A 23505-nucleotide genomic window follows, 5' to 3' on the forward strand; every position below is an offset into this window, starting at 1 on the left:
AACAAAACCAGTCTGCCTTTGATTCATGGTTGCACAGAAATGTTCCAAATGAAAGAATGCCCCTTTTTCTGAGATCTTATTCTTTATCCTATTAAAGCTCCAGGTTCCTAACTAGCCTTGTTATCTGATTGAGAAGAAAGAATGTTTATTGTGACCACCACTGAATCATGGATGGAATTCAAATGGCTGCATTAAAGCAGCATCATTTTCTTTTAGCTGCTGTGCCTCCTGAAGTCATTTTTCTTCAGAGCATATCTTAGATGATCAAGAATATTTCAGCCAATAGCAAATGAATAAATTACTGCGGGGAGAAAAAAAAACCTTTGGTGGAAAGGACAAGTAAGGCTCCAATCTTACACTATAGTTAAACTGATTTGAGGGTGGTGAAGGAGAAAGATATAGTAAAAGCCCTTTACATGTGAAAAGATCAAGGCTCTGTTTGCTTCAACTAAGCTGGTGGAGGTGGTTTCCCCTTCCCTTCTTCTCAGTCACTGAACTTTCTTGCTGTGCTCCCATCCAGCGCTCACCATTTTTGCCTAATTTTCCTCCAATTGAAATAAAAGCAAGAAAAATCCAGTACTTATTTCTATTTCTTATGCAGGTTAAATATGCATATGTAATACTAGGCAGTCAATATTATGGCAACTCGGAACATTAAACATATACCGTGTTAATCATAGATTAACATAGATTATAAACTTGGATGATGAAAAAGAAGTTGCTAATCATTGCGTTCTGCCTTTCCCTGAAATTTCTGTGACTTTGCTTTAAAAATCAACTGAGTCACCAGATTCTGAATGATAACATTCTTGGCTTTCTCAGGTCATTCATTTTCTGTAATTGTTATAATTTATATAAAATGCTGTCTCAAAGAAATATGAGAACAGTACTATTCAAAATCTTTCAGAGTTTTAATGGTTTTTTCATGTTAAAGGACATTGGTATGTAGATGTAATTCCCTGCTGTGAATTACACAGATACAGAATCATGTCACAGTTTCTTTCTAAGCTGCTGGCAGTATCCTTTTTGAATTAAAATGTTTGGTCAAGTTCGTTATTGGCACTTGTTATTGGCCCCTTCAAACTTGTCCTTGTCTTGGCTCAAGGGTTCTTCAGAGAAATCAACACGGTAATTAAACTGACTGTCTTAATTGCAATCTAGTCCAAGTTTACAGATAATATACCATGTTTCCTGCTAGTCATTGAAGTTCTATGGGAAAAATAGGGACAGTTTAGGTTGAGGTAAATGGTCAATATTTATATGTAGATAAACTAAATTTTAAGTCAAGCCATGGAAAGATTTGATAGTTTATGGTTGCATTGCATTTTTTTTTTGCTTAATCTATGAATCATTCCTTTGAAAGTTTTCATGTCTGAGGTGATGAAATATTTCACATTTGATCTTAAGCAGTTTGTTCACATACTGTATGCAAGTTATTCCTTGATGTTTTACTTATAAAGACATTAAATTTAATGCACAGTTCAGGTAATTAGTTATAATTACTATTGATTTCATGGATGGTCCTTAAAGCCATAGTCTTTTTCTACTGGATTTTAGAGCTAATCCTGTTATAAAGATTTTTAAAACTTTTTGTTTTCAAATCAAATGAACATCTTAATTACCAGAGAAGTATGGAACCAGCACTAAAAATTTAGAAAGAGTTAATGTTTGACTAAGTAGGAAATCAATCAATGGTTCTAAAGCTAGAGAGAATTATCAGTATTTCTCAGCTGCCTCTGAAACTATCAAAAGATTGGTGAAATGCTGATTATTTTGTAAAGGTAGGAGGGGAAAGCCTGTGATTTACTCCTTTGTGCTGTTATAAAGACTAACAGCAGTATAGTATTGGTGGAAAACAATTTGCACATAGTATGTTCAAATTTCAGGGCATGCTTAGTGGCAGTAAATGCAGTGCAATATCCTGACTGTGCTGCTTAGAGCATCAACTCAGCTCTGGGTAATTAGCGGCCTTAAAAGATTTTGGCTTTTTGATAGTATTAACTGGCTCAGTGTGGTATGTTTCCAAGGCACTTTGCCTATAAAATTTCTCACATCTGCTTTAAATTGGACTCTACATTTTGTTGCATAATCATCTTGGGAGATATCTAAAATTTCACTCCAATCTAGTTGAATTTTAGTTGTTCAGGCTGAGAATACTTACAGCTGTCTTCTGTGCAACCTCTCCTTTAAATCCTTGCCCACTGAGGCTGCTAGGTAATTGTACCTTGACAGATCACATTTATCAGAATGTTGATCATTCTCAAATATGTGTGCTCTTGAATTAAAAAAAAATAGCCAGTTAACTATTTTCATTTCCTAAACCAGGGGTGTCAAACTCAAGGCCTGGGGGCCGGGGCCGGCCCATGAGGTGCTTAGAACTGGCCCGCGGGACTGCCCTGGAAACAGCGAAGGACTAGTCCACAGTGCCTCTGCCAGTGAAAATGGAGCTCATTGCAGCCGAAAATGTAGCTCAAGAGCCTGTTTTCTGTGGCAGAGCACTCGGGCCACCACAGGCGTCCCCAACATGAATGATGTTGAGCTGACCATGCCCACTCTGGCCACATCCACACACACCCCGAAGTCAAACACAACCCTGATGTGACCCTCAATGAAATCAAGTTTGATACCCCTGCCCTAAACTGTCATTTTCTCTTTAGTGTTGGATCCAAGTTAGCAAGTCAAGAAGACAGAATGCTGGAAACAGGAGAACATCCTTCTTCCTTATCCAGAATATCCTCATCTTCTCTAATGAGCCTCAGCAAGGCCAGGCGTGCTTCCACTCTTCCACTTACTTTTCTAGCAGCACAATGAGTTTGCCCTTGGTGCAGATGTAGGAGGGATCCACCTGAAGCAGGAACACAAGCATGGTACCTTTTCTACATATCACCAGACAAAACATATCCACTTCCATGAATTCCCCAAAGATTGTGCCGTTCCAGATAGCTCCTCCCTTCACACATTCTCTTGTACAGACGCTAATGAGAAAAAAAGACCAAAAATTATCACATGAAATTCAACTTCTCTGTTGCTTGCAGTGTCCTGCTTACTTGTCAGAAACCCTACTGTGCAAATTATTTCAGCATATTAGTAGTTAGGGCTCCTGAAGAAGAAATGCTTGCATTTGATAGTTGTATACCTCTTGTACCTAGAATTTGTAATAACCTGATACTTTACTTAAAAATCTAATAGTTTTACATTTAAAGAAATCATTTGGGGAAATAAAAGGTTTGATAACAATATACAAATAATTGTTTGGCTATTAAGTTGCTACTTAATATTAGGCCTACCTGCAATACATCTCAGCTTTTCCACAATCAGTGAGTGAGGAAGCATTCTTTGTGTGACTCATACTTCGTGTGACTCAGTCCTAGTTGAATTAAGACGGGGTGTTCCTGTCTCATAAATATCCTTCTGGGGTTTGGTGTGGCAGAGGCCACAAGCTAAGACAGCACAGGTAAGATGTTTGCTGCAATCCCTGATGCCCTTTAGAAGCTGGAAGATATCTGAATGGGTGCCGGAAACAGCAACAGATTGCTGCTGTTGTATCTTCCCCCGGTGCAGAATAGCAACCCCTGAGAGTGTTTGATCTCACTATAGTAATGGCGATCAGAGGCATGGTGGCTCAGTGGCTTAATTGACGCTGGTCTCAGCTTTGGTGGTTTGAGCCCAAGCACTGCATGGCAGAGTGAACTCTTGTCAGCTGCCTCAGGTCCTGTATCCCTTATCAGTTAAAAAGCATATTCTATGTGAGTAGATAGATAGATCCCACTTCGGTTGGGAGATAAGCTGTGCTCTGTGCAGATAGTCAGATTTCTGATGGCTCTGAACCAGTGATGAAATCCAAATTTTTTTATTACTGGTTTTGTGGGCATGGCTTGGGTGGGCGTGGTTTGGTGTGCATGGCAGGGGAAGGATACTGCAAAATCCCCATTCCTTCCCCACTCCTGGGGGAAAGATATTGCAAAATCTCCATTCCCATTCCACTCTGGGGCCCGCCAGAGGTGGTATTTGCCGGTTCTCCGAACTACTCAAAATTTCCGCTACCGGTTCTCCGAACTACTCAAAATTTCTGCTACCGGTTCTCCAGAGCCTGTCAGAACCTGTTGGATTTCATCCCTACTCTGAAACTTCCCAATTGCGCTGCCCAATTGCGAGGCAGCTCTGGGAATAGAAGGTCCTTGGGTGATGCTTCAGGAAGAGCTGCATGTATTTCTCTTTGATGTGAAGCCAGTTTGCCTTCCTGTAACACACCTTGGAGAGCACACAAACGTTTCCTATAACGAGGATGGTACTTTGACATGTCAAACTACTACCCTGCAATAGGATTGTGGTCTCCTGGTTACTGTAACAATGCCATATGGTAGTAATAACAATAGTGGCAATGGGGTTCCACAGATTTATGCTGTTATACTTTATTCAGCCACCCCTGGTGTTGAGCTATGAAGCAACTTGGGAATTTATCCCCATCTTAACAACCATGGGTTTGTCCCATGCCATCATGCCCGCAACGCATATGGGTAATCACACATTAGGCCTCGTTTTTTTTGTTTCAGAACAGATGGCACCCGCTTGGAGGATGGTGGAAATTAACACCTGCCTTTTGTCATAGGCAGATGTTCTTTGACTGCTGTTGGGATGAATAGGGCTACGGATCTCTACAGGAAGGATGGACCTATTTGACCGCTGAGAGGAATATAAGCCTTTTGGCGTGGCATATAAGTGTCACTAATGAAAGGAATAAAACAAATGCATTTAAATAAGATATATAGAAATATTCCATAGTTCAATTTTCCTGTATTTTCAAAGATAAAAAATGGAGACCTTTGGGGAATAAAACAAAGGTTTTCTCTTGATTTTTTTCCAGGCTCTTTCTCTCCCCACCTCTTCCCCTCCCCATCCCAGGAGAGTAGTTTCTTCTGAGTGAACATAAATTGAATTTTGTTATGCCTATGCTTAGGATTGTAGTTTCAATTACGTGTAACAAAAACATTGCAAAAGTGCAAATATATTTTCATGCTGTGATTGGCATTGGTTTCAAAATAAGTACGATTAACGTAGACTGGAAGATATCTGAGCTGTTTTTAGCAGATAAGTGCTGCTTTGCCAGGCTTTGAAGTGATTGGAACTTGATAGGAATCAAGCTGAGGATGACTGAGATTCATCTATGCTTCCGGGAAAGGAAAACTATTCTATTAAAGTTGGTCTTTTGCCAGAGAGTCCATAGGAGATCCTGGCAACAGTGAATCTGCTTGGGGGCTTGAATAGTTGGTATAGCCTTTCCCAGAGCAGAAGGAAGACTGTTCTCTGCAATTGTTTTTCCAGGCCTTCATATAGCATTGTTTGAAGTGCTAATTGCTTGCGTTGCATAGGCTTGCAGTCGTATTGTCCTTCTTAAGGGATGTCATGTAATAGAGGCACTTGTCAAATCCTTATTTTTAATCTTCATCCAGCCATTGAAAATTTGTGTTGTGACCCAGGCCCAAGTAAGTAGTAGGGAACTCAGTAGGTGTAAAAGCAAAATTTATTAAAACAGCTGAGAATTACTTTATTCTCAGCATAGTCCAACTGAATTAAAGCAGATTCCTCCCAACACCGTTCTTCAGTCCTATCACCAACCTTGGTCCAATTAGGCAACTTGCCAAAGGCCTTTGTTGGCAAAAATTCGGAAGACACCAATATGAAACATGCAACAAGACAAAGCTATCAACGTTGTTTTCTGGCAAAGAGCCCAAACGCCGTCGCTGGTCTTTTACGCCTTATGGGAGTGGCCAGTCAACTCTTGGCCCTACTCCCGAGTCGTCCTCTTTGCTTTAGCTGCTCTTGCCTTCTGCAACTCTTTTCATGCGTGCATTAGGAACAGGCTCCCCCTGTTCCTCTGCCTCACTATTGTCAGCCTCTGGAGGCTCTGGGGTCCGCACATTACTCCCCGATGGCCCTGGCCCCACCTCTGCCTCTGATGCAGAGCCCTCATCAAGGCCTTCCCCAGCCTCCAGGACTGGCCCATGCTCTTCCTCAGCCTCATCGCTGTCTGACTCCATTGCAGCTCCGCAGGCTGCTGGCGGACCACAACACTTTGTCTCTGCCACTCTATGATCTGTCCATACCACCCTGTCTTCTCCAAACAATCTGCATAAATTCTGCTTATGAGATCTAACGAAGTGAGTCTCAAAGCTTCAGTAAAATGTTGTTCTTTTGCAATTTTGCTGAGTACAGGTATCTAGCTATCTCAAATAGAAGCAAGGAGAAAGAAACTAGCAATCTGCTCCCTAGTCGTGTTGCTTCAGAAGTTCTTACCAAGGTCCGTGCCATTTGTGCTTTTGCCAAAAGCTGCCACCATTACTGTGATGGGAGCTAATAGCAACTTATGTGTATGTGTATCTATTCACGGCACAGGGATAATTGTTGTGGTTTGCATTATCTCTATTTCTTTTTATGACTTCTTTTATAAATATACTTTTTTTTGGTTACTTTTGTCTTTTAAAAATTAGCTAAATCTAAAACTTAATAAATGTAAACATTAGGTATTTATTTGGCTAAGGTCACCATGAAAGCTTTACTAAGACAATAAAAACATAGTGTACCAAGAATGTTTGTGAGTCTCTGCTTTAAATCCAGATTGTTGCCTGGAAATTACTAATCTGGAAATTGCAAGTTAATTGACCAGGAGTATCTATTTCTCTTCTTATCTGAATGTATTCCCTCCACTATCTTTAAAGACTGAGGTCAATAATAAAAACACTCAAAAGTACATTTGAAATACTTCATGAATTCAGTTTAGAAATTGAGTTAAAAAAATTAAAACTGCAACTGATCTTAGACTCTCCAAGTGTATCAACACTTATGCTACTCCCTAATGCTAGATATAAATTCCAAGGTTGAATTTTTTGTGTGTTCTGCAATATATAATTGTTAGGAGCATTTATAACATTGAAATTATATTAAATTACAGCAAACCATTAGCTAGGTTGCAAAAGGCAGACAATTTTTTTTTAAAAAACCAAAAAGTATTTTCTTGGAATGAAGAATGATCTAAATCAGTGGTCACCAACTGGTGGTCTGCAGAAAAATTATTTGCAGTTTTTATATTGCACTAAATCAGGGGTCCTCAAACTACGGCCCCTGGGCTGGATAGGTGCAATGAATGCTTGTGTTGCTGCAGAGAGTCTCCCCCTTTGGAGTCTTTTTGTGTAGGTCGGAGGGGGGGCAGAAATTCCGACTGGGGGTCTGCTTCAGACTCCTTATTTGGGGCTTTGGGTGACGGCTGGAGGGAAGTGCCGCTGGTGGCGAAGAGCTGGAGGACCTCGTTCCAGTGGGACTGCATCATGGCTTGGAACTGGCTGATCATCTCATCCCGCTGAGCCTCCAGGCCTTGCACTCCTGCAGGTCTTCCCTCTGCTTGAAAAGCCTATGCTCCTAGTCCTCAGTGAGGTGCTTCTGCTGAGCTTCCTTCTCGGTCAGATCCAATTTGAACTGAGCCAGCTGTTTTGCCAACTCTTTCTCCTGGTGGCTGCTTAGCTCCAACAACTGCTTCCTGTTGGGGCCCTGTTGGGGAGGCAAGGAGTGGCTGGGAGGGGAGGGGTGAGTAGAGGCTGGCGAGGTGCTCCTCAACGTGAGTGACATCAAGTTAGCCATGCCCACTCAGTCACATGACCACCTAGTCACACCCACCCAGCTGGTCATTAGGCAGATCATATTAGTGGTCCGCAGGATTTAAAATTATGAATTTGGTGGTCCCTAAGGTCCGAAAGGTTGGGGACCCCTGATCTAAATTTTTTATTTTATTTATTTTTTAAATTTATATATGAGTCATCCTGGAATAAATGTCCCAGAAACAAGGTGGCTACCACAAAGAAGATTCTCTCCCTGATATTCAGTTAGCTGAATTTGCAAGATCTTACAGATATGGTTTGGTGACTGGACTTGGGAATCTGGGAGTGTAGCAGAGCCTGTGCAATGGTTATATTACGTTGATGTTGGGGTTTTTGTTTTGTTTTGACTGCTAATTACACACGTATTGTTGTTTTACTATCATATTTTTAATATGGTGTTTTTAATTGTTGCTAGCTGCCCAGACTCTTGAAATGAGCAGCTGTAGTCAGTCATTAAAATAAATACTTCCAGAGTTACACACCTGAAGTGTGGACAATTGGGAAATCTAAGTTTTTGATCTGTTTTGACAAACTGGACTGAATAGTAATTGATGAATTTTATTCATTCATTCATTCAGTTTCTATAGGCGGCCATCTCTGGATGGCTTACAATTCTAAAATTATAAACCAATTAAAATACAGGTAGTCCTCGATTTACAGCCATTCTGTTGGTGACCATTCAAAGTTACAGTGGTGCTAAAAAAAGTGACTTAAGACTGCTTTTCATACATTGCCATTTATAGCAATAGCACTTAGACTTATATACTACTTCACAGTGCTTTATAGCCCTCTCTAAGTGGTCTACAGAGTTAGCATATTGTCCCCAACAATCTGGGTCCTCATTTTACTGAACTCGGAAGGATGGAAGGCTCAGTCAACCTTGAGCCGGTCAGAATTGAACTGCCGAATTGCTGGAAGCCAGCAGTCAGCAGAAGTAGCCTGCAGTACTGCATTCTAACCATTGCGCCACCACAGTTCTTTGTAACTTTCCCAGCTGGCTTCCAACAAGCAAAGTCAAAGGGGGGAAGCCAGATTTGCTTAACGACCGCATCATTCACTTAACTGCAGTGTTTCGCTTAACAACCATGGCAGAAAAGGTTGTAAAATGGGACCAAACATACTTAATGCAGCCTTGTTTAGCAACAGAAATTTTGGGCTCAATTATGGTCATAAGTTGAGGACTCATATTCTTCCTATCATTATTCCCTCTCTATGGCAAAGCCATCTCCAGTTGGCTCGATCCAGGGCGTCTTCAGGGTGATGCTCCCCCACATTTCATGTCTTCCTTGATGCGATCCATCCACCATGTCTTGGATCAGCTGTGGGGCCACCAGCCATCAGGGTCCAGACCCATGGCCATAAGCCTAGGATTTATTTATTTTTTATTTATTTTATTTATTTATTTATTTATTTTTCGTATTTTTATACCGCCCTATCTCCCTAGGGACTCAGGGCGGTTCACAGCCAAATAAAAATATACATATAAATATACATATAAATACAAAATAAAACATCAGTTAAAAAACTTATTACAAATGGCCGAATAATTAAAAATAACAATATACATAATAAAACCCATTTAAAACCAATTTAAATTTTAAAATCTAGTCCAGTCCTGCACAGATAAATAGATGTGTTTTAAGCTCGCGGCGGAAGGTTCGGAGGTCAGGAAGCTGACGAAGTCCTGGGGGAAGTTCGTTCCAGAGGGTGGAAGCCCCCACAGAGAAGGCCCTTCCCCTGGGCGTCGCCAGCCGGCACTGCCTAGCCAACGGCACCCTGAGGAGTCCCTCTCTGTGAGAGTGCACGGGTTGGTGAGAGGTATTCGGTAGCAGCAGGCGGTCCCGTAAATAACCCGGCCCTATGCCATGGAGCGCTTTGAAGATAGTTACCAAAACCTTGAAGCGCACCCGGAAGGCCACAGGTAGCCAGTGCAGTCTGCGCAGGAGGGGTGTCACATGGGAGCCACGAGGGGCTCCCTTTATCACCCGCGCAGCCGCATTCTGAACTAACTGGAGCCTCCGGGTGCTCCTCAAGGGGAGCCCCATGTAGAGAGCATTGCAGTAATCCAGACGAGACGTCACGAGAGCGTGAGTGACCGTGCATAGGGCATCCCGGTCTAGAAAGGGGCGCAACTGGCGAACCAGGCGAACCTGGTAGAAAGCTCTCCTGGAGACGGCCGTCAAATGGTCTTCAAAAGACAGCCGTTCATCCAGGAGGACGCCCAAGTTGCGCACCCTCTCCATTGGGGCCAATGACTCGCCCCCAACAGTCAGCCGCGGTCGCAGCTGACTGTACCGGGATGCCGGCATCCACAGCCACTCTGTCTTGGAGGGATTGAGCTTGAGCCTGTTTCTCCCCATCCAGACCCGTACGGCTTCCAGACACCGGGACAGCACTTCGATAGCTTCGTTGGGGTGGCCCGGTGTGGAAAAGTACAGCTGAGTATCATCAGCGTACAGCTGGTACCTCACACTGAAACCACTGATGATCTCACCCAGCGGCTTCATATAGATGTTGAACAGGAGGGGCGAGAGAATCGACCCCTGTGGCACCCCACAAGTGAGGCACCTCGGGGCCGACCTCTGCCCCCCTGTCAACACCGTCTGCGACCGATCGGAGAGATAGGAGGAGAACCACCGATAAACGGTGCCTCCCACCTCCAATCCCTGGTCGATGGTATCAAAAGCCGCTGAGAGGTCTAATAGGACCAAGGCAGAGGAATCTGCAGGATAATTAATAAGATAGTAAAAACTTCCAGGAAATACAGCCGAAATAATTTATCAAGTAACAGTAAAGCCAATTTCCCTGTAATTAAGATTAGTGTAATGGAGCCTCTGTTCTTCCGCTGCTGATCATCACTTAGGATTGGGTTGGCATCCAAGTCACCCTGATGTTTCCAAGAATCCAAGGCTAGGCGCCATCTTCTGCATAAAATTAGTGTTCCTGGTTAAAGGGTCATTGGCACACTTGACTTTTAGGCATTTTCATGCTTTAATGGGAATCCATAGGCAACGGCCACCTCAGTGTTGTATTTTTGGTATAGAGCTTGATTTACTGACACAATTAAGAACAAGCCTAAAAGAAGTGGGCAAAAGACATAATAGTCAGAAGGGGGAAAGAAAGAGCATACAAACCAGAAGCAACCAATTATGCACTTTAATAATTCAGTAGGCTTTTCACTAATTGGCTGGAAAGTAAATACTATTTGCATAAATGCCTTGTGCTATTATTTATCCATTGCAAAAAATAGAGGTTTAATTAAAACAAAAGCCAATGGACTTTTAAGCAATTAATTAAATATATTGCATTGCTGAACTAGTGAGGTGCTGAAATCTAATGTCCCTTAAGGCACAAGTAGATTTATGCTGCAATATTGAACAGCAGTTATTACTAGACATTTTAGTTTCTTGGTGAAAAAATATGGACACTTTTTACCGATGAAATAATCTGAACACCACTGGTATTTTTCACTACAGGAGCCAGGATTCTGTGCTGAGAGCCATGTTTTCAGATTAATAACATTATTCTAAATAAACCATTTCTATCTGCATGTCAATTCTGGGCATATCAGAAGACTTTTGAATTTGTGATCAACATGGTGTTAAACAGGGAGCTGCATTTATTGCTAAGCAGTTATATCACTAATTCAGGCTTATATGAAAAGACAGAATGATTAAAATCTCTGGTGGGGGGGAGGGGAAACATTTAAGTAACTTTGCCTTTAGGACAGTGAGGCCTTCGGCATGTTTGCAAATGTATCTCCACAATCAGCAAGGTAGCTGGTCTGATGTTAGAGCCATTTTCATGTCTCACTTGTGATTGTTTTCTGAAACAACTGAAACTACCCAGATTTTATTTGATAGCAGTAAGTAATTTTTGTTGCCTCTGCTATGTAAAAACACCCCAAGTAAATTCGATAGAAAGCAATTGAGGAAGATCTTATCTTAACCACATGTTGGTTCAGTCACCTAATGAAAATAAGCGTTGGCAACCTCTTCTAATATATATTTCTTTAATCATGGTACCTCTAAAATGTTGATTATGATCCATGTACAATTTTATACAATTATTTTTAGGAGACCAAAGGACCAAAAGTATTCTGCAGCCCAGTTTTCTTCGGTGCAATGGATGCATCTTGCAGTTGTAGCATGTGGCGACCGGCTGCTAGAAACTCTCAACATGCTGAAATCAGCAGTTCTCTTTAGCAACAAGAAGCTCAAATTTCATATTTTTGCTGAGGATTCCCTGAAGCCAGAGTTCGAGAAGAAAGTGAGTCTCTTTCAGTGATTTTTTTTGTTTAAAAACAACCGCTAAGCCTCAGATTTGTTTAAAAGGCTACAGATTTACTTAGAAAGCTCTGCCAGCCGTGAGTTAATGGTGGCTGAACTTCTACTCCTAAGCTCTCAGTAAAGCTCAGCCTTAGTTAGTACATGATGTTAGTTGAAGATGTTTGAATAGCATTTCTGCTCCCAAAAAGGCACCCTCTCTGTAATGCTAATTCTCCCTTTCCTTCTTGTGCTTTGCAGTTAGAGGAATGGCCTACCTCTTTCTCAAAGAAGTTTGAATACAATGTCTACCCAATCTCCTTCTCAGTTGGAAACGCTGAAGAGTGGAGAAAATTATTCAAGCCATGTGCTGCCCAGCGCCTCTTTCTTCCGGTAAGGAACTCAAAATGTCATATGTGAAGCGCAAAAGACCTAAGAGGCTTCGTTGGTCTTAAAGTTAGAAACCTGAATGCAAAGTGGTATTATGGTCCTTTTGCCTGCAGTTCCTTCATTTCCCTGTTGTATCTTTTCAGGATACCTTTTAGTGACTTAGTGGCTGATTGCAGTCTAAATTGAATTGCCCAGTTTAGGTAACCATTCTGAAGATCCAATGTTTCCTGGATGTTCCCAATATCCATCATTCTCATACCTTCTGGGAAAGATGGAATTTATGGACTAACACATATTGGGATTATTGGGAATATTCACTATATCTGTTCCACTCCTACAGTATAGTTAAGAAATCTTGTAACCAAGATATGAGACTGATGGAGAGCCAGAGACAACAGTAGAAACTGGAACTTGGAAAAGAAACTGATGCAGTGTGGACAGTACATGTTTATTTAACTGGTTCTGATTCAAATTTCCTATGATTAATTATGGCTGGAAGATTGTATTGTGAGTAGCACCCCAATTAGAGAAGGGCCTTGGTAATAGTTGGGATTGTGGGAAGGAGAAATTTAGCTTATTCCTCCACAGCTTCATGTCTGAAGACAATCCATTCTCTGCAGATGCTGCTTGCTTCTTGGGCAAATTCTCCAGAGATGCTAGTGGGGGATTTCCTCTGCATATATCAAGTTGCAAGAAGGGTTTTCCCATCAAGTCTCAGCAGGAGGAAATTAATTCACCTCTGTGCTTTCTGCTATTCTGGTAATTACCAACTCGATCCAATGAAACTATGAGAATTTATAATCAATGAAGCACATAGTGTCTTCTTTGGGGCATTCTTTGGCTTTTTCAATTATCCAGTGTGCATCAGCAATAATGATTTATATTTCTAGGCCTATTCTAAACACAGCTTGAACATCTGGTGTCTCTTTCTATGCAGAGTTCTAATCTGCATTGGATGATCCCAAGTATTATTTTGCTAGCGTGTCAGATTAAGGATATTGTACGATAGCTTAGTTGCACTCTGTTAAGTCCCTCTCTCTCTCCCTCCCTCCCTCCCCCCCCCCCCATATTGGAATGTAGATTGACCTCTTTCAGTCTCTCAGCCACTGTGTCATTCTCCAAATTTGCTGCCATAGCTTGCTTAGAAACTTTACTGATTCTTCTTCTGCTGCTTGTCATATTTCAGTGGGTATTTCCATCAATTCCTGTAGCTTTGGTGATCACTGGAGTGCAGATTTAATTTCATCTTCTGTTCTAGAAGTTCTCATTAGGAAATATCGTCTAAGTTACTGCTGTACAGTATTTCAGTATATTCCTTCCATTTTTGTTTGTTCTCCTTTGAGTCAATCATTATCTGTCAATTGGTCTCCTCTGATATCATTTCCAAGGTTGGAACTTGCTTCTGGACTCCCAGATTTTTAAAAATATTTTCTTTGTTTTCCCATGTCTGCTTCCACTTTCAATGTATTTACTAATGTTGTAAAATTGCTTCTTGTCTCTTCTAACAGCTCTCTGAAACCCCTTGTTAAGATTCTGAGATGTTTGTTTTTGTTGACTTCTCTTCTTGGCAATTTCTATAGTTTGTTCTGACATTCAGTTTGCTTTATGTTTCCCAATTTTAGGCAATCCTTTTTCGTATTCATCTTTAACGACTTTTTTAAAGTTCACTCCATACGTCTTCTGGTTCTGTTAAGGGCAAACCATTTCTGAAAAAAGTTACCATGAAAACTGCTGGGATTTGTCCAGGAAGTTTCCAAGAACTGGAAATTACTGAACAGACAGCCCCCCAAAAAAGAAGTATTACAATAAATAATGTTTATTCCTGTTAGATAGAACATTGCTAACATTCAAAATAGTGTGGCTCTTAGGGTTCTATGACCCAAACATTCTCATCTATAGAACAATAGAATATACAATAGAATATATATGTCTATGAAATTTGTCCACTTTAAGAACAAGTTTGTTTCCTTTAGTTAAGTCAGCCTGTTAGCCTTATGTGCCTACCTCAGGGCAAACTAAGATTGAATAAGATGGAACACTCAGTTTCATATTGCAGCTATTTTCACTATTGCATCCAGAATCAGAACAGAGCTGGAAAGGATGTTGGAGATCTTTTAGTCCAGTCCCCTGCTCAAGCAGGATATTTTACGATAGCTTAGTTGCACTCTGTTAAGTCCTCTCTCTCCTCCTCCCCATATTGGAATGTAGATTGACCTCTTTCAGTCTCTCAGCCACTGTGTCATTCTCCAAATTTGCTGCCATAGCTTGCTTAGAAACTTTACTGATTCTTCTTCTGCTGCTTGTCATATTTCAGTGGGTATTTCCATCAATTCCTGTAGCTTTGGTGATCACTGGAGTGCAGATTTAATTTCATCTTCTGTTCTAGAAGTTCTCATAAGTAGGAAATATCGTCTAAGTTACTGCTGTACAGTATTTCAGTATATTCCTTCCATTTTTGTTTGTTCTGCTTTGAGTCAATCATTATCTGTCAATTGGTCTCCTCTGATATCATTTCCAAGGTTGGAACTTGCTTCTGGACTCCCAGATTTTTAAAAATATTTTCTTTGTTTTCCCATGTCTGCTTCCACTTTCAATGTATTTACTAATGTTGTAATATTGCTTCTTGTCTCTTCTAACAGCTCTCTGAAACCCCTTGTTAAGATTCTGAGATGTTTGTTTTTGTTGACTTCTCTTCTTGGCAATTTCTATAGTTTGTTCTGACATTCAGTTTGCTTTATGTTTCCCAATTTTAGGCAATCCTTTTTCGTATTCATCTTTAACGACTTTTTTAAAGTTCACTCCATACGTCTTCTGGTTCTGTTAAGGGCAAACCATTTCTGAAAAAAGTTACCATGAAAACTGCTGGGATTTGTCCAGGCAGTTTCCAAGAACTGGAAATTACTGAACAGACAGCCCCCCAAAAAAGAAGTATTACAATAAATAATGTTTATTCCTGTTAGATAGAACATTGCTAACATTCAAAATAGTGTGGCTCTTAGGGTTCTATGACCCAAACATTCTCATCTATAGAACAATAGAATATACAATAGAATATATATGTCTATGAAATTTGTCCACTTTAAGAACAAGTTTGTTTCCTTTAGTTAAGTCAGCCTGTTAGCCTTATGTGCCTACCTCAGGGCAAACTAAGATTGAATAAGATGGAACACTCAGTTTCATATTGCAGCTATTTTCACTATTGCATCCAGAATCAGAACAGAGCTGGAAAGGATGTTGGAGATCTTTTAGTCCAGTCCCCTGCTCAAGCAGGATATTTTATACCATGGCTGTACAGTCTTTTCTTAAAAACCTCCAGCGATAAAGAGATTTGTCCTGTCCATGTTTGCCCCTCTGATAAATTTTTCAGTATTTTTACTTTAAAAAAGAGGGGGGGAAAGAACATAGAACAAATCTGGTTTTATACACATGCACATTCTGTGAGAAGTTTACTCATCCTACTTAACTTTTCAGATATGTTACTTTGGTGAAGTTGCATTAGCTCTTCCTAGGTAGTATCTTGAGAGAGTAATAGAAGTGTTTATGCAATAAGGTTAGAAAGTGGCAACTGTCATTCTCAGCAGGAAATATTTTCTCCAAGAACTGAAGCATCCAGTTGCTGCTTCAATTTTTTTGTCATGATACTATTTAGGGGCTTGCCACTTTTTATTTCAGTGTACTGCTCCTTTTCAGTTAATAAGACTCACAGTTCATGCTGTCACCCCTATATAGAGTTTAATAAAGTGCTGTTCATATTCTGACACAGATAATATGTTAGCTTCTTGCTGACTCGCAACACAATCTGCTTTTTGTTTTGGAACTCTTCAGCACTTCTGCTTATTTATTAGTGGCAATTTTATAATGTACTTTAGCCAAAAAGGCTGCTAGAGTGACTAACGTATAATCACTAATACAAGACAGTCTGTGCCTTGGTTTCATTCCCATCTCCCTTTTTAACTTCTTTGCAACATGAAATAAAAAGGAAAGGAGGAATGGGAGAGAAAGAAAATGTATTTTTCATGTTATGGGGCAGGCAAGCTTTGATGACTAAATTTCAGAGAAAGGTGTGTGTGTGTGTGTGTGGGGGGGGCTTTTGATTTGGATTTTGCCTTAGGTTTTTAAGGCAAAATAGGAATCTTAAGCTGAATGGAGGCTTCACATACTAATATTTTCTGGAAACAATGGAAAAAAACTCTCAGTACAGGTAGTCCTCGACGTACAGCAGTTCATTTAGTGACCATTCAAAGTTACAACAGCACTGAAAAAAAGTGACTACTGTTGCATTTTTATTTTTATTTGAATTTATATCCCGCCCTTCTCCGAAGACTCAGGGTGGCTTACATTGTGCATTTCCATAGTCATGTGATCAAAATGCAGATGCTGGACAACTGACTCACATTTATGACAGTTGCAGTGTCCCGGAGTGACGTGATCATCTTTTGCAACCTTCTGACAAGCAAAGTCAATGGGGAAACCAGATTCACTTAACAACCACATTACTAACTTAACAACTGTGGTGATTCACCTAACAACTGTTGCAAGAAAAGTCATAAAATGGGACAAAATTCACTTAACAACAAAAATTTTGGGCTCAGTTATGGTCGTAAGTTGAGGACTACCTGTAGGTGGCACATTGAACCTAGTGAATACTTGCTGTAACTACCCAAGAAAGGAAATGTATTTTAAAAAATGGGATGTTGATACTTCAAGGCTTATGCAAAGGACGTTTGTTTGTTAGTTCAATTTCTATGGATGTCCATCTTGGTCTATGACTCTGAGAGGCTTACAATTCAGTTGATTCAGACTTCGCTTTTAAGAGTTTCCTTTATTGCCTATGTTCCATGTCTCTTGGTCAAGGAGATGGGTGGTTTCTAAATTAGATAACTAAAGCAGATAAATAAAACGTCTTTTTAAAAACATGGCAGCTAAGCTTTTACATCTGATTACATTCCCTTGCTATTGCCAGCCTAAAGATATACCTTGTTTTATGTATTATATTTTAGTTTAACCATGCTGCCAAGAAAGAAAAAAAAGGAACATAGATAGAGTTCTATCCCCAACTTTTTATTTGCAAGTTAGGGTAGCAATATTTAGGAAATTTTTCCAGACATGGGTTTACAAAGGTGGATCTTCACTGTGGTGGTCCATTCATGGTATAGTGCCTGCAATTTAATCAGAGAGTTGTTTGGGAATGAATACAATTAAAATGAGGTTTTTTTTGTAAAATTAGAGGGGAGATAAACTAGGGAAGAGGCACTGTGCCTCAAAACCTCAAATCAATTCGCTGTGTTGTATAAAATTATTGAAATTAGGGATAGATTTATAAAGAACATGATGGCCACAAGAGGGCAGATGACAAACAAGAATGAACAATCTGATTATAATTCATTCATTTAACATAACATAATAACAGAGTTGGAAGGGACCTTGGAGGTCTTCTAGTCCAACCCCCTGCCGAGGCAGGAAACCCTACACCATTTCAGACAAATGGCTATCCAACATTTTCTTAAAAATTTCCAGTGTTGGAGCATTCACAACTTCTGCAAGCAAGTTGTTCCACTTATTGATTGTTCTAACTGTCAGGAGATTTCTCCTTAGTTCTAAGTTGCTTCTCTCCTTGATTAGTTTCCACCCATTGCTTCTTGTTCTACCCTCAGGTGCTTTGGAGAACAGTCCGACTCCCTCTTCTTTGTGGCAACCCCTGAGATATTGTAACACTGCTATCATGTCTCCCCTAGTCCTTCTTTTCATTAAACTAGACATACGGAGTTCCTGCAACCATTCTTCATATGTTCTAGCCTCCAGTCCCCTAATCATCTTTGTTGTTCTTCTCTGCACCCTTTCTAGAGTCTCAGCATCTTTTTTACCTCGTAGTGACCAAAACTGAATGCAATATTCCAAGTGTGGCCTTACCAATTTGATACACCGTTATCAATATAGTGAGCCAGTGTCTTCCATGACAGTTCTTTCCAGCAGTTCAAGCTGGGCAAGAGTTACATCTCAATCACAGAACACCCTATATGTATGCTGAAAGTTTGAAATTCAGTTTTTGACCTCTCATTTGTCATAGGAAGGAAGATATCTGCAACAACATCATATTCTAATAAATCCACCTTCCCCAACTTGGTGCCTTCTGGTGGGCCAAACATGAATGATCACCATCTCCAGATGATGTAATTCATCATTATGATTTACTAACATATGGATAAGGCAGAGAGTTTAAAAGTCAAATGTGATCGTTGTATCAAAAAGTCAAAAGGAAGAAACAAATTGAGAAAGACAAGATGGAGTGCAGATATAATTGTTTTTGTCTGAATAAGGGGATATAATAGGATCTTGAAGTTTGTCCAGCTGAATGGAAACACGTAGGTTGTTCCATTATAAAACTAACCCTGGCTGAATTAACCGTGATTGGCTTTCTTCCATTCCTGCTGGAGTGGAATGCTTTGTAAGGAAGAGTTTGTAGTCTGTGTGCCTTCAAAAACTCTCTACTGCCTGATATGGCTTAAGACTTGAACAGATAAAATTTGATTCATCTCTGAGCCCTCTAAACCAGGGGTCTCTAACCTTAGTAACTTTAAGGTTTGTGGAGCTGGCTAAGGAACTCTGGGAGTTGAAGTCCACAAGCCTTAAAGTTACTAAGGTTGGAGACCCCTGCTCTAAACAAGGCAAAAACAGGAGTGTTGGCAATTAAGAAGGGAAGACATTGCTTGCCATTCAAAGGGGAATTGGATTTTTCTCTGAAGCAAGCAATGGATTTCTCTTACAGGTTAATAACTTATCAATTCTAAATCTATTTTCCTTGTAACTGGTATTGGGAAGTAACTTCCTTAACAATAAAAGGAAAAGAAAGCTGATGCATTTGACCTTTTTTTGGGGGGGGGGAGTAGAAACTACTAAGCAGCACCTGACCTTTCTCCTCCTCCCCTCTCCCATTCCTCTTGCCTTTGTTCCTGTCTACTGGACCCTGAAGTATTGTGTCAGAACCTCTTCATTTGAACAGAAAGGCAAGTGAGAGGTATTGCCATGTGATTGATATATATCCATTTGTGAGTCTTTTAATATATTTATTTTTGTTTTCCTGCATATATATGGCTTTCTCAACCGTCTGGGCTTTTTCCAAAGATGATTTTGAAGGATGTGGATTCCCTTCTGTATGTGGACACAGATGTCTTATTCCTGCGACCCATTGATGACATTTGGGGCTTTCTGAAAACTTTTAATGCCACCCAGTTGGCTGCAATGGCACCAGAACATGAAATACCAAAGATTGGCTGGTATAGTCGTTTTGCTCGCCACCCATATTATGGAACCACTGGGGTGAATTCTGGTGTCATGCTAATGAATTTAACCCGAATAAGAAATACCCAATTCAAGGTAAGGAGATCATTTATTTATTTTGGGAAGAATATCTTTGTTGGGGTAGAGTTGTTTTTTTACTCCATTTCTTGTTAGTTGTGCAAAACTTTGACAGATTGTGGGGTTTAGTTTCTTTCTGTACAGATGGCATTGACATGATGAAAATGTAACATGCACTATATTTTTTTTGAGAAATGTCCACCACATAGATCAATAAGTACTCAAACTGGTTCTAAGACAGATAGTGAAAGAACAGTTATTTTGGCAGAATACTTAGAATAACTTTATTATCACTTTGAATGTACACTAATCAGCATACATTAAAATGAAATTTCATTGCATACAGCTCTCAAAGGGTCACCACCTCCAATACAATCATGGCCAAAATTGTTGGCACCCCAGAAATTTTTCCAGAAAATCAAGTATTTCTCACAGAAAAGTATTGTATTAACACATGTTTTGCTATACACAATTTTATTCCCTTTGTGTGTATTGGAACAAAACAAAAAAAGGAAGGAAAAATAGCAAATTGGACATAATGTCACACAAAACTCCAAAAATGGGCTGGACAAAATTATTGGCACCCTTAACTTAATATTTGGTTGCACACCCTTTGGAAAAAAAACTGAAATCAGTTGCTTCCTATAACCATCAATAAGCTTCTTACACCTCTCACCCGGAATTTTGGACCACTCTTCCTTTGCAAACTGCTCCAGGTCTCTCTTGTCCTGCTGGAAGACCCAAGATCTCGGACACAAACCCAGCTTTCTGACACTGGGCTCTACAGTGCAACCCAAAATCCTTTGGTAATCCTCAGATTTCATGATGCCTTGCACACAGTCAAGGCACTCAGTGCCAGAGGCAGCAAAACAACCCCAAAACATCATTGAACCTCCACCATATTTCACTGTAGGTGCTGTGTTCTTTTCTTTGTAGGCCTCATTCTGTTTTCGGTAAACAGTAGAATGATGTGCTTTACCAAAAAGCTGTATCTTGGTCTTATCTGTCCACAAGACGTTTCCCCAGAAGGATTTTGACTTACTCAAGTACATTTTGGCAAATTGTAGTCTTGCTTTTTTATGTCTCTGTGTTAGCAGTGGGGTCCTGAGTCTCCTGCCATCGTGTTTCATTTCATTTGAATGTCGACGGATACTGATTTTCCCTGAGCCTGCAGGACAGCTTGAATTTCTTTGGAACTTGTTTGGGGCTGCTTATCCATCATCTGGACTATCCTGCGTTGCAATCTTTCATCAATTTTTCTCTTCTGTCCACGCCCAGGGAGATTAGCTACAGTGCCATGGGTTGCAAACATCTTGATAATGTTGCGCACTGTGGACAAAGGCAAATCTAGATCTCTGGAGATGGACTTGTAACCTTGAGATTGTTGATATTTTTCCACAATTTTGGTTCTCAAGTCCTCAGACAGTTCTCTTCTCCTCTTTCTGTTGCCCATGCTTAGTGTGGCACACACAGACACACAATGCAAAGACTAAATGAACATCTCTCCTTTTTATCTGCTTTCAGGTGTGATTTTTATATTTTTATATTTTATATTGTTACTTGCTCCATGCTTGAAAAAATCTTATTTATCCACAATTTTGAAAGGGTGCCAATAATGTTGTCCAGCCCATTTTTGGAGTTTTGTGTGACATTATGTCCAATTTGCTTCTTTTCCTGCCTTTTTTTGTTTTGTTCCAATACATACAAAGGGAATAAAATTGTGTATAGCAAAACATGTGTTAATACAATACTTTTCTGTGAGAAATACTTGATTTTCTGGAAAAATTTCTGGGGTGCCAACAATTTTGGCCATGACTGTATTTACTACATAAACATGACAAAATACATACATGCATACGTAATTATGCATATATCCATATATATTATATGACACAGAAAAATAACAGTGTAGTTCGGATGTATACATGTACATGGTGAGGTAGACGAATCTTGCGAGTTTACTAGATGGATGGCATAGGGAACAAAGCTGTTACAGAATCTGGTAGTCCTGCTCCTCCCAGAGAGGAGCAACAGAAACAGACTGTAAAGTGGGTGTGCGGGATCTCTAACAATGCTTTGAGCTCTAAGCACATAGCGCTTATAAGCAGTAGCCTGAATAACAGGAAGTGAGCTTCCTATAATCTTCTTAGCTGTCCTTAGCACTCTCTGTATGGACTTTCTATCTGAGGCACTGCTGCCACCAAACCAAACATTGATGCAGTTTGTTAAAATACTCTCAATTTTGCCCCTGTAAAAGCATATGAACTGTAGGCCTTCAAATGCTTCTACACAAAGGATTGCCAGTCTTTCGGGTACCCTTTGGATAAGTTAGATTTCAGCTCCCATAATCCTTAGCCATCACATCCAGTGGGGAAGAATGATTGAATATTTGTCAGGCAGAATACTAAGGTAGATTTCTTGTTTGGCATATTTAGGAGAAATGACTTCTCAGTCCTATCTTGCTGAAAGCAACTTTTTTCATACTGTTTGGTCACTGAATCCAGCTAGAAGGTGCACCATGGCTATAGCTTCCTCCTGCTATGATCGTAAATTTGTGGTTATAATTACTTTATCAAATCATTTATTTCTTTATTTCAGAACAACTTGATACCAACAGGCTTGAAATGGGAAGAGATGTTGTACCCTTTATACCAAAAGTATAAAAATTACATTACGTGGGGAGACCAGGACTTGCTAAATATTATTTTTTACTTCAATCCAGGTGCATACTTTATAAATATATAGGATATTGTCATATAATGATAGCACTATTTTAACTTTGAGTATATAATAATATTTTTTTAAAATTGAGACTCTCCAATTTTGTATTATTGTTCCTTTATGCCATAATATATTTCTACAACTTTTTCCAATCATTAGAAGTCTCCATCTTTTGCAAATTCTACCAATTTTCTTTTCTCAAAAACCATAATACTAATTGGAGCAACCAGGAAAAAAATCAGAACTATATATATTTGTATTCATCATTTATATGATGTTATTATAAAAAAAATCTGATTTCTTTCCATGTCTTGTATTTAAAGCTGATTCCTTGATATTCTATTCTTGGATAATAGAGTAGTGTGGTGTCTAGGGGTGAAGATGCTTGCCTGCCACTCGGAAGGCTGAGAGTTCAATCCTATGTAGTGGCAAGTGTCTCTCTCCTAGGGCAGAAAGAAAAAAATATCTTTTGCGAACTCCATGTGGCATCAGCAAAGGCATCCGGCCAGTAAACACTCAGCTCCATCCAGTCCCCCTCGCCCCCCCAAATTAAAACCCTCTAAGGGGGTTACAGAGTCATTAAAAAGTCATTCTACTCTTGGCTAATATTTTTTTCTCTGTGTTATATATTTTTATTTTCCTTCATTTTAGAATGTCTCTACCTGTTTCCCTGTCAGTGGAATTATCGACCAGATCACTGCATGTATGGCAGTAACTGCAAAGGAGCAGAAGAAGAAGGCATTTCAATTCTGCATGGAAATCGAGGTGTCTATCATGATGATAAACAACCTACTTTCAAAGCACTCTATGAAGTGATACGTGATGTAAGTGATGTTTTGCCAAATCACAAGTTCTTGCATAAAATAAGGCTGCAATATATAGTATCAGTAATGAGTTTTATTGTTACAAGAATTCCAGAATATAGAGCAGGCTAAGAGATTCTAACTTACTCAGAATTTCCAGTGCATGTTATACTTCAATGGATGCTTGAAATTCGGTCCTCCTGCTCCTACTATAGAACTCCATGCATGATACCATATTTGTCCTCAGAGACTTTGACAATGTTCTTGCTGCAATACAATGCAAGTCATATAAAACACAACTTCTTCAGCCAGATTCAGAAT

The 23505-nt window shown here is 39.9% G+C and overlaps 1 protein-coding gene across 1 annotated transcript in view; it reads left to right on the top strand.

The window, feature by feature from the left end:
- Window positions 1–23505, top strand: part of GXYLT2 (glucoside xylosyltransferase 2) — a 32981-nt gene that overhangs the window by 3695 nt on the left and 5781 nt on the right. The window contains exons 2-6 of the mRNA XM_058173948.1: window positions 11726–11918; window positions 12176–12307; window positions 19427–19678; window positions 22259–22382; window positions 23033–23205. Coding sequence (XP_058029931.1) covers window positions 11726–11918; window positions 12176–12307; window positions 19427–19678; window positions 22259–22382; window positions 23033–23205 — 874 coding nt within the window. The remainder of the gene's footprint in view (window positions 1–11725; window positions 11919–12175; window positions 12308–19426; window positions 19679–22258; window positions 22383–23032; window positions 23206–23505) is intronic.

This window comes from Ahaetulla prasina, chromosome 2, assembly GCF_028640845.1.
Source record: "Ahaetulla prasina isolate Xishuangbanna chromosome 2, ASM2864084v1, whole genome shotgun sequence".
NCBI lineage: Eukaryota > Metazoa > Chordata > Lepidosauria > Squamata > Colubridae > Ahaetulla > Ahaetulla prasina.